Source organism: Battus philenor, unplaced genomic scaffold (genome assembly GCF_028537555.1).
Source record: "Battus philenor isolate CCGP_79_NKW_IND1 unplaced genomic scaffold, ilBatPhil1.0.hap1 SCAF_5, whole genome shotgun sequence".
Classification (NCBI taxonomy): Eukaryota; Metazoa; Arthropoda; class Insecta; order Lepidoptera; family Papilionidae; genus Battus; species Battus philenor.
In genome coordinates this window covers 11890493-11912308 of record NW_027181715.1, presented here as the reverse complement: position 1 = coordinate 11912308, position 21816 = coordinate 11890493, and the positions used below count along the sequence as shown (strand labels likewise).

Sequence of the window (21816 nt, the reverse complement as noted above, 5' to 3'; positions counted from 1 at the left end):
ACTAAAAGTTAGATAGATCAAGTAACTATAATGTAGTAGCAGTCTACATTTTCTTCCTTTTACGTAATTATCTTTTAGTATTGTCTAAGATGTACACCAGTCTAAAATATTCATTATCATCATTATAAGAAGTCCACAGCTGGACATCGGGCCCTGTCGTAGATCTCCACTAAGACCGGTTCGGAGCGGCCTGTATCCATTGTTTCTCGGGGACTTTAGCAAGTTCATCTGTACCTTGTAGGTGGTCCTACTTTGCACTTCCTGACTTGTGGTTTCCACTCCAGAATCTTGAAGCCCCTGGTGCCATTCGTTCTGCGGACCATTCAGTCCGTTCGACTATGTTGGTTATTGTCGTCGTCCGAAATATTATTTCAACGTATGTTAAGCAGTCAGTTTTATTGCTAACGGTACGTTATGAAATAACAAATATTATTATTGTTCCTGGGGGGTCGTGACTAAAGAAGTAAGATTCTAAAGGCACTCTATCAGCCCAAAAGTTATGCAAAAGATTTTCTTGAACTGTTACATGTAAGTAGTTATACTTTACTTAAGGCAATCGCTTTGAACGTCTTCAATTTGACGTAACAACTATATACGCTAATATTCTAAACATAATGTATAAATATTAATTTGACTTTAAGCTGTGAGTTTGGTGGTCGTCGATAGCCGTCTTATTTCTGAAGTAAATTGTTAAGAGACCAACCTTGGTAGTAGAAGTACGAGGTCTTATTGAAGACCTCAGTGGTTATCTAACACGGTCAATTTAATAGCAATAAAAAAAAGTTTACGCAAATCTTTTTCACTAAAATGTGGTTCATAAAAAGATACGTCTTCAATCTATTTGACCTCCGCCACGCTACAGAATTCAGTGGTTCGTTTCATTCGTAACCTTCCCAACTGGATTCTGTTTCATTGCTAAATTAAAAACTATAACAAAATTAGCGTCATTTGGTTAATTTAACTTTTGTATGTGATCAACAGACAGGAAAACTGCGAAAAGGAAACTTGAAGACGCCTGTGGTTCAAGCTGAAGTTTCCGAGGAAACCCTGGAATCTTAGTACCTTAAAAGAGGTATACTCTACTGTTTCAAGCCCGCGGAATCCGTTAATGCCAATAAGCAACAAAAAATAATATAAAAACCAAAATAATAAAAGTTAGAAAAAATTAACCAATTTAGTTAAAATAAGTAGAAAATTATACAAATTTAACGTAAAACAGTAGTCACAGAAAAACACGATATTCTTACATTTTAACACTTGATGAAAATGTATTATTTCTTATAGAATATTTTAGCAGAAGAAAAATGGACTATTAAAAAGCACGTTTTTATAGGTTCTGTATATAAATATATAAGCCTAAAAGAAATGTCAAACTCGGCTGTCAGAATTGGATAATTAAAAATAAAAAAATTAATTGCATTTTTTAGTGGTGTTAATAAAGACTAGATAACAACAACAAGTTGTAAGCCTTTGTTTACTTTTCAAAGTCGTTCACTAGTCTCTGTATGTATCAACCAGCTTGTAAATAAGTAAGAGTACTATTGCATAATTTGTAGTGTTGTTGGTAGGAATGTTTGAGCTCACAGCGCTAGGCAGTGAAGGTTTAAGTAACCTCGCGCAATTTATCGTTTCTAATGGAATGTAACCTTTCTGATCGCAAATTGCGGATGTTCTTCATTTATATGACATAGTGAAATATTAGATACTAAATAGTGGGAGATTTTAGCTACATGTAATGTTTTTATGCTTGTTTAACTTGTTTTTAATTATTGATTTATAACTTTGTTTCATCGTTATGACGTCATTGATCACCTCTAAAGAAAAAAAACAAGCTAAAAACAAAAGAACAACCTAGAAGTGGCCCGTAAAGTTTATTTGCTGTTTCGTGGTCTCTACACCAATAGCTTAAGACCGCAGTGGCCATCAGTTCTATGTGCTATGTGGCCTACCATCTGCCACATCAAATTAGGAACCATTAGGCCATGTCGGTTATTATTTTGCTAAAAAGAGCAAATGTATTTCTTTAAAAAGCGGATTTTTTTAGTGTTTCCAAAAAACAGTTTGTAATCTAAAATAGTATTAAAATTTTAGATTAAAAACGGAAATGGAAAGTAATTGAAAGCTATATAAGTAATCTATTATTATAACTTAGACAATAATAAAGAGATGATTGCCTTTTATCGTGTTAAACATGCATATAATTTCGTTGAAATATATTTAAGTGGTTGTATTTTTATAAGTCACAGTAATAATTGTTACATATGTCGTAACCTATTAGAACAAAAAACGAGGCGATCATATTTCTTCCCAAGCTTCTTAGACAATTCTTTTAAAAGAAAAATCCGCTACGAAGATTGTCTCTTAGTTTAAGAAAAATAACAATTGTTCAAATTTCGTCCTCGGTGAATTGTCAAATACATCATTCGAGGCACCACCGTAGGATTTTAACACCATTTCATGGCACGAATCAATATGACTGTGTTTTTGAGCTCAGGACAAAATATAAGATATAAATCTAGCACAAAAATTCCTAATGCCTTCGTTCATAATGTTCGTTATCGAACAAAATATTTCGAATTTGACCTGTGTTTTTTCTCAATTTGTTCAAGCTTGCTTAAACTTTTTTTTGTAGATATCTCTTGGCAGACTATCATGTGCTCCACAACTTCTTTATTATTCTCAATAGCTATTGAAGAACGTACCTCTGGAGGATCATCATCATTTGTTGCTGATTAAGACCAGAGGAGCAAAAAAGCATACGTCAAAAATTTTGACATGTTAAATTCAGAATAACACTGAAAGGTAATTTTAATGTTGCCGCCGGTATGTAAATATAAAAGTATAGCGCCTGTCAATATTTTATAGCAAAATCCTATCTATGAGTTTTTTTCCTCGAAACTATGAGTTGGCAATTATTGAACAGTGTATTTTAAGTTTTAAATAAATAATGAGTTTTAAATTTTAATTCTTCTCATCAAAAAGACAAATTAAATCACCAAAAGCTATTTTATTCAAAGATTTTAATAATTAACAGATATAGGAAGTTATATTTTAGGTATTAATGACAATAAATATAAATAAAAAATCGAGAAATGGTGGTTCACTTCTATTATGTTAAAAAAGCGCGCTGTTAATGATGCATTTCTTAACATAGCAAAGGCAACTTAATTAATCACTTTTAAGATCGTCACAGTTTTTACGCCTTGGCATTATGTTACAAGGCACAAGTTTGTTTAACTTATATACACACATCTGGTAAAGCCATATTGCAAAATGGTTTACAAATTCTTAATAAAAACGATCAGATGAGAACGTGAACGTGAACTGTGTTCGTGACATGTCATTTGATTCTTTTAATAGATATATCTACATGTAAATAAAAAAAATTCTCACCAATTTTATATACTAATCACGATAGCTTTGGTACTATAAGACTTAGATTTAAAATATTACTTTCACCGAGTAGTTTGTTAAGAATGGAATTCCGTAAGACCGGTCGATGTTTTTTTCACAAGTAGAATATTATCAAGAAACGATTTTATAAAATTACACCTACAAAAGGCAGCGCAAGCCACGAGTATATTCATTTTAATAGTATTTTCATTATAAAAGTCAAAATAACTTCTGCGTTTCTTTAATGCATATTGTGATTTAATGCATTTTCTCATGTCACCGGCCAATGGGTAATTATAATTATAATTACACTATAATTATACTATAGTTTATATTACTTGTAAACATAACTAAATGCAGTAGTATATAGAACAAGTTGACGAAACATAAGATCTTTCGCTCGTTAGATTTAGAATAAATGATATATTTTCTTGTTGTATTTGGTTTTTAAGTGACGGAAAGAGCCCCTCGGAAGCGGTGGTCGAGACTGCCGTAGGAGGGACGGTATCGCGGTGTGCGCTGGCTCCACGGGCTGCGACGGTTTTTGTAACTTGAGCACGCGATCAGACTGTTCATCGCCGGAGGCCGTGACTGCTCTACGCTGATGCCGCAGCGACGACTGAAACAAGTGATACTCTATTACTTTATCATCATTAAGACGTAGGATAACTGTTGCTTCAAATAAACCTGCCTCATAGATTTCTTAAAGAATTTTATTTCTTTATTCGCTCTTTATTCCATGCAACATAATACACAAAAAGGAGAAAAAAATAAAAGGAACAATAAAACATAAGGAACTACATTGTAAATACACAATTATAATAATAAAACTAATCAATGTAGGGTAAAAAATAACCACAATGACAATACACAAATTATATTTGAAAATAAGAGGGGAATTGAACTAAAGAAATGTTTAGTTGTTCCGGACAGAATAGTGTCCGATTGTGTCTATAATGTAGATTAAGATATAAGTTTTCAACCTCCTTAGTTAGTTTGAAAAGTATCCAAATAATTGTTTATGGTTTTTACGGATATGATAATAATATGTATCAGAAATTTACCAGTTATATTACTTCAAATAGTGGTAGTCCAGCGGTAGAGGACTGAGACTTGCGATCTTAGGTTGCGGGTTCGATTGCCGGGATGCAATTTGATATAATTCACACTTTGTTCATTTATTACTTAGTATTGCCACTGCTCATAAACAAGTTTACAGAGAATGAGTAGCGTCCTCTGCGTACCACATTGCGATCGCTAATCCGCCTGCCAAGCGTGGCGATCATCGTATATATCTGCGTATAGATATATTTGGGGAAGGTCTATGCCTTGCAATCGGCGTGTATGAGCTGAAGCCACGACTTACCTCTTAGTTCTTGGCGTAGGCGTTATGTATTTGTCCCCTATGAGGACGCTCTCGTCCAGAGTACCGTCGAGTTGCAGAAGGTCACCCGCCGAAACTGACACATCCATCTTGGAGCTCCGGTCACAGGTCCATAAGTATATAGCAACGACTATCATCTGGGAATCAAGTTTTAGTTTTTAGTCTTACAATATTATCTTTACAGAAAGTTAGTGTCGGGGTCTAGGCAGATTCTAGCAGGAGTTACCGACAATCTTTATTACTAACTATCCCGACAGACTGGATATAAATAAAAGAAGAATATAATGATAACTTTCAAAGTGATCATTTAATTTGTTGATTAAAAGAGAAATAAATAAATGAATTTTGTGGACGTAAAATTCAGGCAGAAACCGTTGTTAACTTATATTATGAGCGTCAAGTGTCAAACGCGCAAAGTTCAAAGCGAGCTGTCAAAAAAAGTTTATTTAGAGTGGAAATAATTATCAAAATGGTTTAATGAAAAAGTCAGACATTATGTTAAAAAAAGTACTAACGATGATAATGTGAAGAGCGAAGATGAACATTGTAGAATTTCTAAATCCGACGGAATCGAAAAGCAGACCGGACACTGTCGGACCGATAAAAGCGCCAAGAGCGAAGACCGATGTCCACATGCCGGACACTAGTCCGTACGTCTCTATGGAGTTGGGCAACCCGCTCGCTCTGTACGAACAAAAGTATTCAAGATTATATATCTACGACTATGTTATGATACAACAAAGTATAATGTATTATACAGTAAAGATATATAATATTTATAATGTATTTCTTTATCTTGTATTAACGCTCGATGCGTTGGACAGAGATAGCGCTAGATAATGCACACTTTGCCGAGTATTATGTACTCATGATCCATTTACACGTTGACTAAATGTCAGTACATGCATTTTCTCTGCAGAAATAGTTACTGCTAGCCCTAGGGCTTTTACAGCTTCATCTGAACTCAGCGGAAAGGTCCGGGAATTTAAACAAATGTCAGTTTAAATCAATCGTTTGTACAGTAAGGACGTTTTCTTGCTTATTATGTTGATTAGTTTTTTTGCCTTATGACTCGAACTGATTTTTATTTAAATTCTGATTAAAATATTTTATATGTGTAGGTAGACAAACCAATAAAGAATACCATTGAAGCAATAACAGAAAGATTCATTATTAAAGGATTAGACCCTAAAATTGAGAAATAATCAGTTAATTCATATTTTATAAATATAAATTCATTGTGTCCGAACTTGCTATTTCCAAAAAAGTGAGTTTGCTGGCTAATTTTTTTTATAAATATTCATGCTACTAATATAATTATGTATTCCTTTCACTTGTTTCCTAAAGTTCCTATAAAAGCGCACTCAATTTTATTTGTCCAGCGAATATACTACGAGTATACTAACATTAGATATTTTATTTTGTAATAAGCAGCGCCAATTCACTTATAACCTAAAAGTTTTTACTTCTCAACTGACCATATAGATTTTTAAATATTTTTTTCCTTAATATATAAAATAGATTAAAAGGTTCGGAAATCATTATATCGTAATTTATTTGTCATGATAATACGGGCTTAAGTAAAGAAATAAACTTAATAGAGTAATAAGTGATGTTTTAAGTTTGTATTTAAACTCACATTGCGGTACCCAGGGCATCCGAGAAAGAGGCCACAAGCTGGCTGCCCATACCAAAACCGTGAAGCACCAGGCCTAATATGGTCACCCACATTATACTGTAACAAAATATAATCAATAAATAGAAGTAAGAAAGAACCAATATCTAGCCACCTCCGCACATGTGCGGAGCATGTGCGGAGGTGGCTAGATATTGGTTCTTTCTTATTTAGGATGGACTTCCGCAATGTAACGTCTGAATCCATTAAATAATAAATAGAAGTTTTTTCTAGGTCTTGATTTACACTGTTGCTTTATCAGCATTTACAGGTTCCGCGGGCTTGTAGAGGCAGAATGCAGAAGGAACTTACTTTTAATCTTTTTTCCGTAACTTAGGTCGGCTTTGGGAATTTCAGCTCGATCAGTTACGTCACTTAAAATAGTACAGAATTGGAAGGCCGCCGTGCTCAAAAATCGCTTAGGCGACGCTGGATGGAGTATTCTACCGTAAAGGCCTCCTTTGGAAAGTATTAGAAATGCAATTGCATTAAACTGATACATTTGTGGAACTAATGGCTTACTAGATTATATTATATACACATGAATAAATTGCCATAATTTTGTAAAAGTAGTTGGGACGGACAAAGTTCAACATTAGTCTTTTTCAATTCCTCGATTTACTATTATTTTTTCCAATATGCTAACATTTCCAAATCTCAATATGCACGTTTTAGGGTTGCTTTCATAATGTAAAAAGAAACTTACGTGGGTATATCAAGAAAAGGCGCGGGGCCGACAAGAAGGAAACCGCTCGCGACAAACAAACAGCCGAGTATGGTGACGTGTTTGGGCTTGACGGTGGGGTGGTCACACAGCCAGCCCCACGCCGGCGCTGAAGCCGCGTACACTCCGCCGTTAATTACAAACATCAAGCCAAGAATTACTGGCGAGAATTTAAACTGGAGAAATAAAAAAAACAGGCAATTATTTAGAGGCGACATTAAAGACATTCACAACTTTGTACATGATAAGAGTTATCATCAAATAAATAAGCATTGATAAATTCAAGCACATGAGTATTCTAGTCTCTTTCAGCTATGGAATGCTCAATGTTGGATAAAGAACATAAATTTACAACAGCATCGGTTGTAAGCGGCCTGCATTTAGCGTCTTCCATTATTAATAAGGTCGTCTATCAACCTTATAGGTGGACGTAGTACATTGCGACTGCTGGTCCGTGGTCTTGACTCAAGGCCTTTGTGGACTCTGTGTGGACTCTTTATGGCTGACATGATGTACAAAACTTTCACACAGGTTTTTATATGCTTTGTATTTGAAGTAAGAAGTACTTAATTTGATTGAGGTTCTTTGTTCAATTATGGAAAGTCATTAATTTAAATGTATGTTTAAAAGCTAAGCTACCTGTCGCAGATGCGGCTCCAATGTCGCCTGCAGAAATCCAATACTCATACTGGTTGACATGATGCTAATTGCGGCTAAGAAAACGCCAGGTATTTTCAACAACGTAAACATTGTAGCTGGAAATTTAAAAACAAAATAGTAAAAAAAGCTAAATCTAAATGCATTTTATATTTTATATAGTAACTTTGTAATATGCGCATAAGTAGTCACCTTCTGGAGCTAATAGTTACGACCAGACGTACGTGAGTGGCAACATGGACATAGTATTTAAACGTCAAGCCGTCTGTTCTCGAATATCTCGTCTGTCAATTACCCCGTCACAACGCTCACATAACTCAGGCGATGAATACCATTTTTATGCACATTATTGTAAAATCGATATATATTCTTATTTATATTACACATAATGCAATTTACACTAATTGCAAATAAACACTAATTGTGTTGTTTTATAACAATATATATTTATTAAAGAATAGTTTATTTCTTTGTGTATTTTAATTCGTTTTGTATTTTGTTGAATTTTGATATTATGTAAATAATTTTTAACTTTCTTTAGACACATGGTTTTCAAACCAATAGCTGATTATTATTACTTTCATTCGTTTCGTTTACATGCTTCTTTACACAATCTATTTTATAAAATAAAACGTAGAGAAGTATCCGTCATTAGCAGTAGAATGTCCACTGCTCGGTATAGGCCTTCACCATAGATCCGGCATCGGAAGTATCAGTAGTTTACCATAATTCATAAAAAAAACCTTTGGATCCTCATGTTACATAATATGCAATTTTAATACTCACGTCCTGTAGGCTTTAGATCTTCATCGTCGTGACATTTTGGAAGAACTGCATAGCTCATTACGGCTGTGCAAAATAGCGTCGCACCGAGCACAGCGAAAGGCAAGTAGTAACCACCGACACTGTATAAAGCTCCTCCCATAGTGGGACCGACGATTAAGCCGAGCCCAAAGAACGTCTCCAGGGAAGCCTGAGTGAAATCAACACTTAAATATTATACAAGATTGTGTTGATAAGTTAATATGAAAGTCTATAATAAAATAATGTGTTCGTGATGTAAATTATTTATAGATAATATATACCTTTTATTTTAATAGAATAAATTCATATGAGATAAAAAAAAATTAACATTTATAGTGAGATATTCCTTACCCTAATTGAAATGTAAGACTGTTGTGTGAAGTCAACCGCAGTTTCATACGGAACGCTCTTGATGGAATGATTGTATTAACTATTTATATATTTTCGGGAATAATACCATGAAGGCTTCCCAAAGTCGCGAAGCAAATGAGTAGTTCGTGACGACATTAGTTAACGCGTGTCCTGTTTTTTTTTCTTTTATTCTCTTGTCTCATAGCTATAACAGGGACTTTTTGAGCAAATTTTTTTAAATTTAATTTCTATCTCACGTCCTTCCTAATTTCATCCATTCTATCCTCTTGCAAACATTATATGTATCTTGTGGCACTCCATCCGTTACTCAAAGACTGTATGATGATAAGACGATTATTCTCCCTTCCGTTAAATTGTGTCCTCGACCGGGTAAGCAATTGAGCGACAACATATAGTACGTAGATTCAAATGTCGCAGCTACATCATTAATAAGTTAATATGAAAGTTATTTGAAAATTTTAATATGTATTCGTCGTGTAAATCATTGTTTTTACTATTCAAATGAGTAATGCACTCATTATATTGATTAAAATCAGCACATACATAGTTTATCCTTTAAATGCACAATAGCAATACGACAGTTGGAAATTTTGTTACATAAATATCAGGCGTTTTATAGAAAAAATATTAGTAGTATTTTATTCATTACATAAAGATTATTGTACCACAAAATAATAATGTTTTTATAATAACAAAAAGGTAAATCATACCATTACATTTTAAAATTTTCAATTGACTTTCTTAATATTTTAACTCTTCAACATCCAGAGTTCGGATGACCTCAACAAGGTCGTCTGTCCATATATATATACTTTCTGTACATAATTACGAACAAAAATCTGTAACTGTCTTTGACGTTTGATTGGGTAACTACGATCTGAGCTGTTGAGGACCAGCGCTAGTGATGATATCCCCTTGCTCATTCTTGTCACCCGACAACTAGAGGGATAAAAGTTATGCATACTGTTTTTTTATTTTTCTTTATGGTGTTGAGACGTTGTTCCTAAGGGCGGTAGAAAGGAATCGGATTGAAGCTTATGCGATGTGATGTTAAAGAATATTGCTATACATTATCTGGATAGTGCGGCGAAATGATGTGTCAACATTTAAGCACTAGTGTGAGGTAGATGGTAGAGAGCTTAGCAGTGATTTTGATTTGAAATAAATTAATAGTCACCTGCAAACATAAAGAAAAAACGAAGAAAAAAACTTTTGTAATGTCTTATGCTTATTCAAGGTCTTGCATGATATTTATTACGTGTCCATTTATATGTACAAAACTAAATGTATGGATCTTTCTTATTAGTTTATTAGTGTATGTACTTACAAACATTGTAGCAACATTATTAGGGAACTCCTTAGCGATAATAGCAAAGGACGCGGTGAGGAAGGCAGCGTTCCCCATAGCTTCCACGATACGTATCAAGAAGCTCAGCGTTATGAATGGGATGTGGCCCTCAACGTTGTCAAGTAATCTGTAAAATTAAAAAAAAATACTAGCTGTCCAGACAGACTTTGTACTATATATCCCAGAAATTATAAGAGTCGCATTTTAATGATGACGAAGACAATGAAACAAATCATTTTTATCGAGTTAACATTTTCAGGACACGTTAAATTTCCAAATTTGCATGATAATATTTCTGATGCTTAAAGCGACGATGTAGCTAATGCTTTTAAGTAAGAAAATGAAGTAATCATATAAATAACAGAGCTTTATTGTTATGGCTATTTTTGCAACATTGAGAATAATGGCAGTTTATTACTTATATAATGATAGTAAGAAATAATCGTGAGAAAAGTCGCATGTCCTAAGCCCAAATTATTGGATAGGATTGCGTGTCCGATGAGAAAAAATAATACAAGTGTGAACTTGCATTTTTATTGAGCTGGTATTTTAGTACATGTTGTCATTTTTTTTTCTTACGGTAGTTGACTGTTGCCTTGGGGGTATAGTTTCCTAGGGGTAAAGTTTTGACAACTTATTTAAAAAAGTTACTATTGTGTGAAGCAGAGTTTGTGAAACGCTTTTAGTGTTTTATGTCTAGTTTGCATGGGTTCCTTGCATTGAATTTGACTGAGTAATATTTATATTAATTTTTTATAACCGCTCTCCGAAAGAAATAGTCCTTTATGATAAGGGTATTCTGTTTGTATTTCTTCTACCTTTCATTCGGTTTATTTTCTTTTTATGTATCTTGATGTATAAAATAAAGAGTTAAATCTGTAAGTAGGATCTGTTTGTATTCTTACGAATGTTTTATTAGCTAATTTTATAGTAATTCATAATATATATAAGAGATAGTGATTATATATATATTTTTTATAGTAGCGTAATGAATGGCAGTAGTTTCACACTGCCATGCGTTAGTATACACTCGTAAGATTTTTTCGCTTTCAAAATTAATATCCAAAAATATAGATCAAAATTATTCTGGTTATTATTACATTCTCACTTATTACCTTCTTTCGGCATTGAGTTGTTCGAAACGGATATAGTTGCGACCTTGCTTGTTCGTAATATATATAAAATATTTAACTCACTATTTATTACACATTGATTACTCTTTTTAACTTATTTAATAATTTAAGACACTCAACAAAATTAATACTAAAATATACGGAAATATCCTTACAATTACCATTAAAGCTAGTCCTAACATCTATGATAGATGTACACAATACTTGTTTTTTAAATTACGTACAACAGAAATTATTTCCTTTTTGAAAATATAAGCTAACATATATACATTATTTTATACAATTTTATATTTAAAAGTTTTAAATATACCTGTCTTCATTTAAGATTATCAGTAGACCATAGTGATAAAGAAATTTTGCTTTGTCATGTCCATCTTCGTTTTTAATTATAATAATAATGAAAAAATGGCAATTAAAAAATCAATCTTTATAGTTTGATAAGAAAGGTGTGTTAAAGACCACGTTGGTGCCTGTGGTCTCAGGGTATCTTCTCTATTGACCTCGGATACAGGCAATACTACATTATCTTATACTGTCGTTAAGGAAGAATATGCAATATATTTATTTTACATTTATCTTAAGGTCTCGATTTATTAACGAAATATGAATTGCGTGAAATAGTGTATTTATCATCAGTGTATGTACATCTACTGCTCAATACAGGTCTTCCCTTGTGCCTTTTGGTCTATAACGTTTTTTTTGCTCTTTCTTACCCTTTTAACTTCGACAGTTTCGTTGTTGTCAATCAATTTCGCGACCTTCTCTTTAAACTTTCTTAACTTATTTGGTTTCACCAACACGACAAATATGGCCGACCTACTGCCACTACAAATCGCTGTTCTTAAGAGCTATTTTTTTTGGTATGGATTTACACTGTTGCCTTATTTATTTTATTTTTTAATTCCTCGGGCTTCAAGGGCGTTTAAGTAACTTTACTCGATGGTTGTCTCCAGTACCTCAAATCCAGTAATATTACATTATAAGTAATATTACCGAATTTAGAGACTGTTGAGTACGTATGAAGCCTAGTAGGTCCATGGAGTGACCTGGTTAATGATCCCCCGAGACCTTCACTTGTTGGGTTTCTATTGCCTAACATTAATACTGTATTTTAAAGCGTTAGCACTGGGAAAATAAGTGGCGTAGGAAAATCCAGCAGCGCTTATATGTAACATGAAAGGGGATGTCTTTCTCTGTATAGTAACCTTTACTCCTTTTTTTCCTTTTCCTTTTTTTGATTGTCTACTCATTGCTTTGTAAGCTTATTGTCGTTCGAATAGGCGAAACTATCTCCATAGAAGGTAAAATGACCCCGGAGAGCCTTTTTTGTAGGTGGTGTACCTACAATTAATGAGCTTGAATTTCACAAGCTAATGCGAATAATTTAATTCGTGAAGTATCTTTGTAACGAATTAGATTCCTTAAAGAAATGAAAAACGTATCTATCACCATTAAATATTGTGCATTTTGGATTGGTAGATCAGCCTACCAGCGACGTAATAATGTGTATTAATTTTGTATTTATCTTATTTAATAAACCCACCCAAACAGTATAGCGCATGTTCCCGTCGTTTGTATACCGGCGTTGAAGAGCAGCTTTGGACCTATCCAGTTGAGGTGGGCGCCATAGAGAGGGCTCACTAAGAACACCACCAGCTCGAAGATGCCGAACACCAACCCGTACTCCGTTGCTGAGCATCCTTTCTTTTCCGCCTACGGAAAAAGATTCAGTATTTATTTTGCACATAGGTATTCTCTAGGTACTGTTTGATATTCAAAAATATTTGATTAAAGTGATTGAGTTTATTGTTGCCATATATAGTAAAGTGTAAATAGATACACTTTAAAAAATATTTTGGAATATTATGCCAAGGGACTTTATCCCCAATCTGTAAATTTCAACCGTCGAAAACTTAATTCTAGATACTAATATTAGACTGATTTCATTTCGTTTTTTTACAAAAATTTAAATTATTTTTATTATTTTATGTCCATTTTTAAATTAATTGCTTTTAGTGTTATCAAATATTGCAGTGTCTTTGTGATCAATTCAATAAACAGCCTACCAGTTGCATAATTAATCAAAGCCGTGTATAAAAGCCAAAATTATGTTATAAAAAATTAGCGTAAAAGTAATTAAAAAATGTTGTAAAGTGTTTTGAAATTTTCTATATATCGAGCATTGGTAGTCCAGCGGTAGAAGACAGAGACTTGCGATCGTAGGTCCCGGGTTCAATTCCCGGGATACATTCTTATATAATAATTCACACATTGTGAATTAATTACATAGTAGCAGCGTTTTTTGTGTACAATAATACTACGCTGCACCGCCAACTGCCCTGAAAAGCGTTTCGATTATGGTTTACCAAAAATATGTCTTTGGGGTGAGGCCTTGTAGTCGCGTGGCGTCTATGGGCTTAATTGATTACCACAATTGAATTTTATGAAGTAAAACTTTCATTTGTAATGTTTTGAAAACAGTTTATTCTTTTCAATTTTGGAATTTTATATGTTAATTTTTTTTTCCATCTGCCATCCACGTCAGTCCACTATCTATAAGTGGATCTATTTGTGTCAGGATAAGGATGATTTCTAGGTAAGGCACTCCCTTTTTATTCACAGCTACATTAGCTTAAGCAGCTTCGGGCGTTTGACAAAATTTTTCAATGTAAGAATTCGGGCAGCCAACTGTTTTGGATGGTTAGCAAACTATTGTTGGTTGGAATTAACAAATGCTTTGAACTCTTCTAGTATGTTAGTGGTAGACAGATTTTAGTATCAGTAGCAAATATTATCGCGATCGCATAGTAGATGGTTATGTAGAAAGCTTTACTTACAACTTTAGAACAATAATAGTATAGTATAGTAGGTTGACCCTGCAAATAATGCAATTTTATCGGATCGTCCTTGCTAAAGCTAGTTTCATATTAAAACGTGTAAAGTGGTAATATATATTTTTGGACATTGTTTTTAAATACAAGAGGTTATCAATAAACATTGTTTAATTTGTAAACCGAATTACGCATTAAAACTGCTCATGTATTTTTTTCGAACGTTTCGTCGAACAAATGTATCTTACCGACGATCTGATCTTTGAACTCGATAATCTTGTAATACTCCTTTATCGCTTGTTAATTTGTTAGTTCAAAAGTTTCGCGTGATAAAGAAATTGTAATGGCACTACATTTCTTTTATATAATTTATTTGAAGCTCTGATAAAACAGTTGCTTTTCGATGCCTCTTTTGACATTATTAATATCGGAGCGAAAATCTTCCAAAATGTTTGTTGCATTGTAAATTCGGATAATACTGAACAATATATTTTAAAACCACGCTATTTTTTAAAGTTAGAAGGTAAACGTACGATATTTGCAAGTCTTGTTGTTGAAATAAACAACGGCGCATCTGCGGCGCACAAATACATTAGTGTTGTCGCTTGAACCGCCGAAGCGTTAACGAAACATTACGTTACGATGTAAGCTGAATGTTAGAAGATTATTTTAGTCACGTCGAAAAAGATGACAAATAGCCCCAGCAGTATTTTTTAAACCAGATTGATATCAGCAATTCCGACAACAACCTGGTTTAAAAAAAAACTAGTGGAGCTATTTCTTCAACATATATGTATAATTTTACCAACTACCAAAACTTCTTTTATCTCTGGGTATTAACTTAATAATGTTTTTAGGTGTTGAGTCAGCCCTTTGTAATGCTTCTGTGTAGATAGAATTTTTAAATATTGTAAGTATATACGTCCATAAAATATTTAGATAATGTATTTTTTTCATTAACTTATATTATCATATACGTTGAATCTTATGCAATGGACGCTTGTGGTAGTCTTTTATTGGTTATTAGCAAAACATTTGGCCAGTCTCGCCTGATGTTAAGTGATAACGAGGTCTACGATAGTATATGTTTGCCTAGAAGATACCTACACATTCTTGTCTTGAAGACTCCCCAAGTTATAGCTAGCTGGAAGCAACTACGCGTTATGTTATACAGTTTAATTTCATAGAAATTGCAATCAGTTCGAGCTCGCCTATACTAGCCATCCTTCAACTTAAAGCTACGAATACTCCTAACGCGCCCTGATGTGAGGAAATCGTGCAAAGAAGTCAAAAGGTTTTTTTGTTGTGACTTTTACAATATCAGTGTGTAGTAATACCGTAAACAGTTGCCTACAAAAGAGTCACTAATTTTATGCAGCCTATAACAAATAAAAAAATCATGTGAAAATTATGCTTCTTTTACTGCCGCTTGTAAATCTGAGAAAATTTCTCTGATCTTTTTTCCAAAATAAACGTCATTGTAACTTGAAAGTTACTTGATATGATGAACCCATATGTGTAACCGATACATAATGAAGCAATAATTTAGTCTCTCTTAGTAGCTTGGTAATCTTTTTTCGAACACCGTTTTTAGCAAGGAGGTTTTCAGCCTTAATTTTTCAAAATATATAAATTGGTGATAGATCTGTTTTATTTTTACGATCAAAATTTACAGAAAGGCATTTATTTATATATTCGTAACCTAATATCATAAAACTTTTATTGGCGTTATTGGCTCTCGAAAAAAAAAAACAAAAAACATGGCTATACTGTAATAAATAATATAATTACCTACCTACTTAGTCGTTAGTCTTCAATAAAAATAAATAAATTATAATAGTCATCGTTATACTAATTCTCGATATTAGCTGTCTTTTGAAACACAAAATCTTAAGTAGCACTAATATTACTCTCGTCACCTTGAAACATTAAATCACAAGTCTTTAGTCAAACTATTCCTCTATAAATAGCGTCATTATTTCACAAAAATTGGCAATGACAAGAACATGCTGAAAATATTAAATAATAAAATGAGATTATTAATTACAATTATAAAGTTAAGGGCGCCTAGTGATTCTATTGTGAGAGACGATAAGAGATGACTTTTTGCCGGTCGGGTTATCGAGAACATTGTCACGCACAACAGGCCCTGGTGACAGTACTTACAAAACGACTATTTCACGCCTTGTATACTTGCATTCATGCATGTTTTTTAATCAACATTGTCATTAAATAAATCTTTATTAATAAACACCCAAACTGATCACTTTATGAAAAGATTTAATTCCGCAGATCTGTGCTTATTTTTTCGTTTCTCGGCTTTCGGGAATATTATTTATTGATTCTTTAATTAACATTATTATCCAATTAGGATCCTATACAGTGACAACTTCGATAAATCATTAAAAGAATTTCAGAAGAGTGCAAATTGATAGAAATGAAATTGAGAACAAATTCAAAGAATCAAAGTGAGGTCTCCTTCAACTTAAAGCTAGGTTTTAAAACGAGCCTTAACTTTATGAGATATTTCAACAAGCCATACAGGGTTTCTGTGGTCACTTTTGTAATATTCTTCATAGAGTAGCGAGAAAATTCATCCCTAAGCATGCTTTTTCATAAGTTTTTGTTTAACAAACTTATTAAATTTATTACGTGATTATTCGGAAACATTACATGAGAGAACGTTGTACATAGATATATGAAATTTAAATTAATTGTGAAAAATCTGTCACACATTCAAAGATTTTAATTTGAGAGACTTGTTAGAAAAACGGAAAACTAGAAATAAATTAATAACCACTTTACAGGTCTACACGTTCATTCTGTTTTGCAAGTCAAATGAAACGTGAACTTTTTGACAGCTTGTATTAAATAAATAAATAAAAAAAACATAGCATCAGTATACTTGTTTTCAAAAAACTATTTCAACATTGTTTAAATTTAAATGTTAAAAAACTTATGAAGTGCATTAGTTATATTTCTTTTTAAATAATTCTATGAAAAATTAATAACGTCAAAAGTCCATATATATTTAAAATAAATGTTTTGTCACTTTAATGAAACTTCGCATGCATATATTTCATATTTGTCAATGAAATTAAGATTCACAAGATACTTAAAAAAACATGGAATTTATATTTTCACATATTATAAGGATTATCTTCTAGTAATGATGTAATAATATACGAACTTGCGTAAGAAAAATTTTTGTACTTGAAGAATTTTTCTGAACTGTTGATCAATTTTATAGATAATATCAATATTGACATTTTTTATAGCATGCCTGCAATCTTTTTCTTGGTAATCGTCATTAATATATTAAATAAAAATTTAGGCTTAAACTCCTGATTACATTATATTGACCGGTTATTTTGAGAGAAAGGCATAAAAATTTGTAAGGTTAAATATTCTTTGATATCATTTAAGTCTTACTTGAGATTTTTAGCACATTTATGAATAGGTAAAGATAGAATTACCAAATCTCTTAGTGATATTAACTATTCCTATTTGAGCTATACAAGAATGTTATGATATAAGACTCAAGAATCACGAAGTTATCTCGCGAATTCTAGTGTGCAAAGTCCAAGTATTTACTCGTGTTTATACCAAAAACAAGCCGTGCCAATTAATGATTCATATACAATTAATGAACAATAAAGACCTACTTTTTTATATTACGCAAAATTAGGATTGTAATGAAATGCCAAAGTTTCAAATTATTTATATTTACTAAGAAAAGTACGTGTAACTAAGCAGTAAAAATTTAAAAATGTGTTGGTGAATATATATAAATGAATATATATATATATATATATATATATATATATGTATTTATATATATATAATATCCGTACCTATTACCAAATAAAAATTCTTTTCAAATTAAATTATATTGCATATTATACACTTTATGTTTAATCTAATAAAGTTAATTAATTATATACTGATAACAGTTAATAGTGTAGTCATAAGAATAAGTATATAAGATTATTCAAATATTTCATTTACATTTGCAATGTAAATTTCAGTAATTATAGAAGCTTGTTCAATTAGGTTCATCTTTTCAGTCCATAAACGCTCATTGGAAGGCAAGGGCCTACTTAAAGATATATCATAATCGCCATGCTTGGTATGTGGGCGATTAAAGCTAAAAGCATGGTATTATGGTACGCAGTAGAGGCTACAGGTCATGCTCTCAAAATTTGTTTGTAAGCAGTGGCAATCCTTTATAATTAGTACACAAAGTACGAATCATGTAAGATTGAATTCCAATAATTGAACCCGCCACCTACGACCGCAAGTCTCAATCAGAGGACTGAGTTCCTAGACCGCTGGGCTACCACCGCTTTTAGCTGCCTGCATTACATTATTTTATTTTTAAGTTTATGTTTAGCTATATATGTTTATAAAGGACATTAATATAAAATATTCATTACGGCGAGGTCTAATGTATAAAGTACTGCTGCAATATGCAACTTCAATGCAATTTTGCAACAAGTTAAACATGTTAATTATAACATAAGTATATGCTATATTTCTTTTGATTTATTCAAAATTAAGTAAATAGATTGGTATTATATTAATCAGATTATAAGAGCACCCTTTTTTTAATTTAGATTATTTTACACAGATATAATATTTATGAATGAATGCACAAGATATTTAATATTACAATAAATATCGATTTAATAAACGATCTTGAATAGTTCTGTGTGAAAAAATTATAAAATGAAAACATACCTCATGAGGGTAGAAAGGGGCTTGTAGAGCGACACATAAGGCATTACAAAAGTCTGCTATAGATATTACCACAATTATTAACCATTGCCTTTTAGAAAAATCAAATCCCATTATCGCAACAAAACACAGTTCTGAAACTTATTTAATGAAGGTAACCTATTTTTTTTAATATATTATATATTCAAAAATTATAAATTTTTCATTGTACACTTTTTTATGATTTAATAATTTAGTGACGAGATTCGAAACCGTGATTCTCTTCCAGAGTCGAGCATTTAACTGAGAGGGAGCTTCAATCAGAGGGCAAATTATTTTATATTGTTTAATTACATTGCATTGAATATGGAATAATTATTTATCGAATTGTACACAGTACATTGATATTTGTTACCAATGATTATTACCTTGAAATGAATAAAGCTAGCAATGTATTTTTAACTAGAGATAATATCTTCTCATCGTTTCACATTCTAGTCTATCTCATTAATTGTGACGCTTGAAGAAGTATTGACCGCAAGTAAGATAAAGAAGTTTAACATAGACACGATTTTAAAATATTATTATTAATGCCATTTTTAATTGCCTGTATCTGTAAACATTGGATATTATTTATTAACATTGCGATAATGTAATGCGTACGAGGCTGATCGAGTTTTCATTAAATTTCATATTTCATTTTTGAATGGCTTACTCAGTACGAATTAGTAAATGCATTTTCTATTTATCAATTAAGTAACTTGCACTTATTTGTATTAGTTATGATTGAATTTTTTGAACGATATTGTGTAAGGTATGATCATCTGCACGATATCACCTGATGGTCACCCACTGTAAGGCAAAGCCTACCCCTCAAAGATCGCTACAATGACTGATTTTGCGCTGCCCGCATTCAACACTTTCTGCGACTTTAACTATGTTGTCGATCTTCTTAGTGGAGGGTTTATCCGCGCCGCTCGTTGCAGTCTATCTGCTCGTTGTCGCCAATTTTACGAGCTCAACGGGCAACGGTTGTCCGAGCCATGTGCCTCGGAAGCAGTTGAGCGAAACATGTGGAACTTAGTTTATTGCCTCATTTACATAGTTGGTATTATATGCATCAAAAATAATTAAATTTCATTTTAAAATAACAACAGTTGAGGTCCTGGCCGGCTCTTTTATGCAGAAACAGAGGTAAAGTTAAAGATAGATTTAGAGAGCATCGCCTTAATGATGGGCGACGACAATCTTCGCCCATCATTCCTATCGTTTGCTCGTAGGGTGGTGAGTGACACTCTTAATAGAAACAAAACAGTATAGATAAGTAGGTACCTAATAAACTGCGCATAAAATAACTAGTCAATTAATAATAGGAAAAATAGAACAAGAAAAGTGTAGTAATGTATTAAGAAAGCACAACCCAAAGAAAACTGTGATAAAAAAAATAGAATATGTAAATAATGTAACAAAAAATACAAAAAATGTACCTGGCCACCTAAAAGTAATAAGATGATGGAAGGAAGGCGATGAAAGCAAGAAGGAATGAATGAACAAAATGAAAGAAATTGTGATGGAAATAAGGTAAGAATAAAAAATATTGAGAAGTATGACAGTGAGTGAAGAATAAAGATGAAAAATCTGAAAAACTTATTTGTGAACAAAGACCCTGATTCCAATTAATTAGGGGTACGAGAGGCCTCTAATAGCGGGGGCCAAAAAAAACATTATTTCGAACCGGTGGTAGCTTAAAACTTTCAATGTTAAAACATTTGACGATTTAAAATTGCATATTATTACCTACTTCAATAAAGATATTTTGAAATTGTTTATTTATTTAATTAATTATTTATTAAATGATCGAAAGAGAACAAGAAAAAAAGAGTAACAAATTGTCAAAAGAATTAAAAATATTTGTTTTATTTTGTGTCATAGTATCGATTGTATTCCTGAGTTTTATTTTTTCAAAATATTTAAAATATTATAATAATACTTTTTCTTAAAAAATAAATGAAATTATATAACTATTAGATGCATTTTTTGCATTTTTTGGAGAGGGGCCTATATCCAGCAGTGCTCTCAGACCATGTAAGCCAATCAAGCCAAGCCTAGAGGTTTTTCAAACCTCTTATCGATATACTAAACGCTTATTAAGTTATAAGTTAAAGCCTCTTCTCGAGATCCTTTGATTCCAGTAATTTCCTGAAACTTCCGCCCAAGCGAACTAAGCTCCTCTCAATCCGTAACCGAGGTTTCTCTTAGTTAATAAGAGTAAACAAATAATAAAGAGATGACAACAAGAGAGAAGATTAGGGTGTAGGTGAGCGGAATGATCAAAATAATTGTCCATCCGCTAAAAGAAGTTTATAGCAATAATTCGTAGCTTAGCAACAAATAATAATGCCATTTATTTTCAGAAACGAAATTGTTTACTCAAATCGGTTCAGTTTAAATTATCAAACATGTTTTTTTACCTAAATATTCTGTTATATAAAAAATAAAATTTTATACATAGTATTATATAAATGTTCTGCTCAAAGATGGAAGGTCCTGAAGGAGTCTTCAAGCTAAGTTACGTAAATGAGGTTTAGAACAAGCGCCTTTCACGCTTTGCCGCCTTAAGCCCGCGGAATTGTAAAAATCATAATGCTTATAAAATTACAGTTACAGTGTGATCCATACGGAAAAAAACTGTACAATTTAACTACACGTATTTCTTAGTTTTCATTAGAAATACCATATAAAAGCATTTTCATATATCTTCAAATCCATTAATATATTT

At 32.3% G+C, this 21816-nt stretch overlaps 1 protein-coding gene across 1 annotated transcript; it reads right to left on the bottom strand.

The window, feature by feature from the left end:
* Positions 1-3679: 3679 nt before the first annotated feature.
* Positions 3680-19314, bottom strand: LOC137929698 (MFS-type transporter SLC18B1-like). Its single transcript, XM_068772759.1, has 10 exons — positions 19062-19314; positions 13034-13203; positions 10337-10484; positions 8620-8806; positions 7816-7931; positions 7159-7352; positions 6417-6512; positions 5293-5461; positions 4760-4914; positions 3680-4012 (listed from the first exon to the last, which is right to left on the bottom strand). Exons 1-10 carry the CDS (start codon positions 19170-19172, stop codon positions 3841-3843), a joined length of 1518 nt encoding a protein of 505 aa, XP_068628860.1. The 5' UTR covers positions 19173-19314; the 3' UTR covers positions 3680-3840.
* Positions 19315-21816: the final 2502 nt, after the last annotated feature.

What these genes read in the sequence shown, in the direction of transcription:
- LOC137929698 (XM_068772759.1), bottom strand. Translation starts at nt 19,172, where the DNA reads ATGGGATTTGATTTTTCTAAAAGGCAATGGTTAATAATTGTGGTAATA. An exon ending in ATAATGTTGCTACAATGTTT is followed by an intron (nt 8,807 to 10,336) that starts GTAAGTACATAC and finishes GATTTCACTCAG; the next exon opens with GCTTCCCTGGAGACGTTCTT. An exon ending in CCTACGCCAAGAACTAAGAG is followed by an intron (nt 4,013 to 4,759) that starts GTAAGTCGTGGC and finishes CACTTGTTTCAG; the next exon opens with TCGTCGCTGCGGCATCAGCG.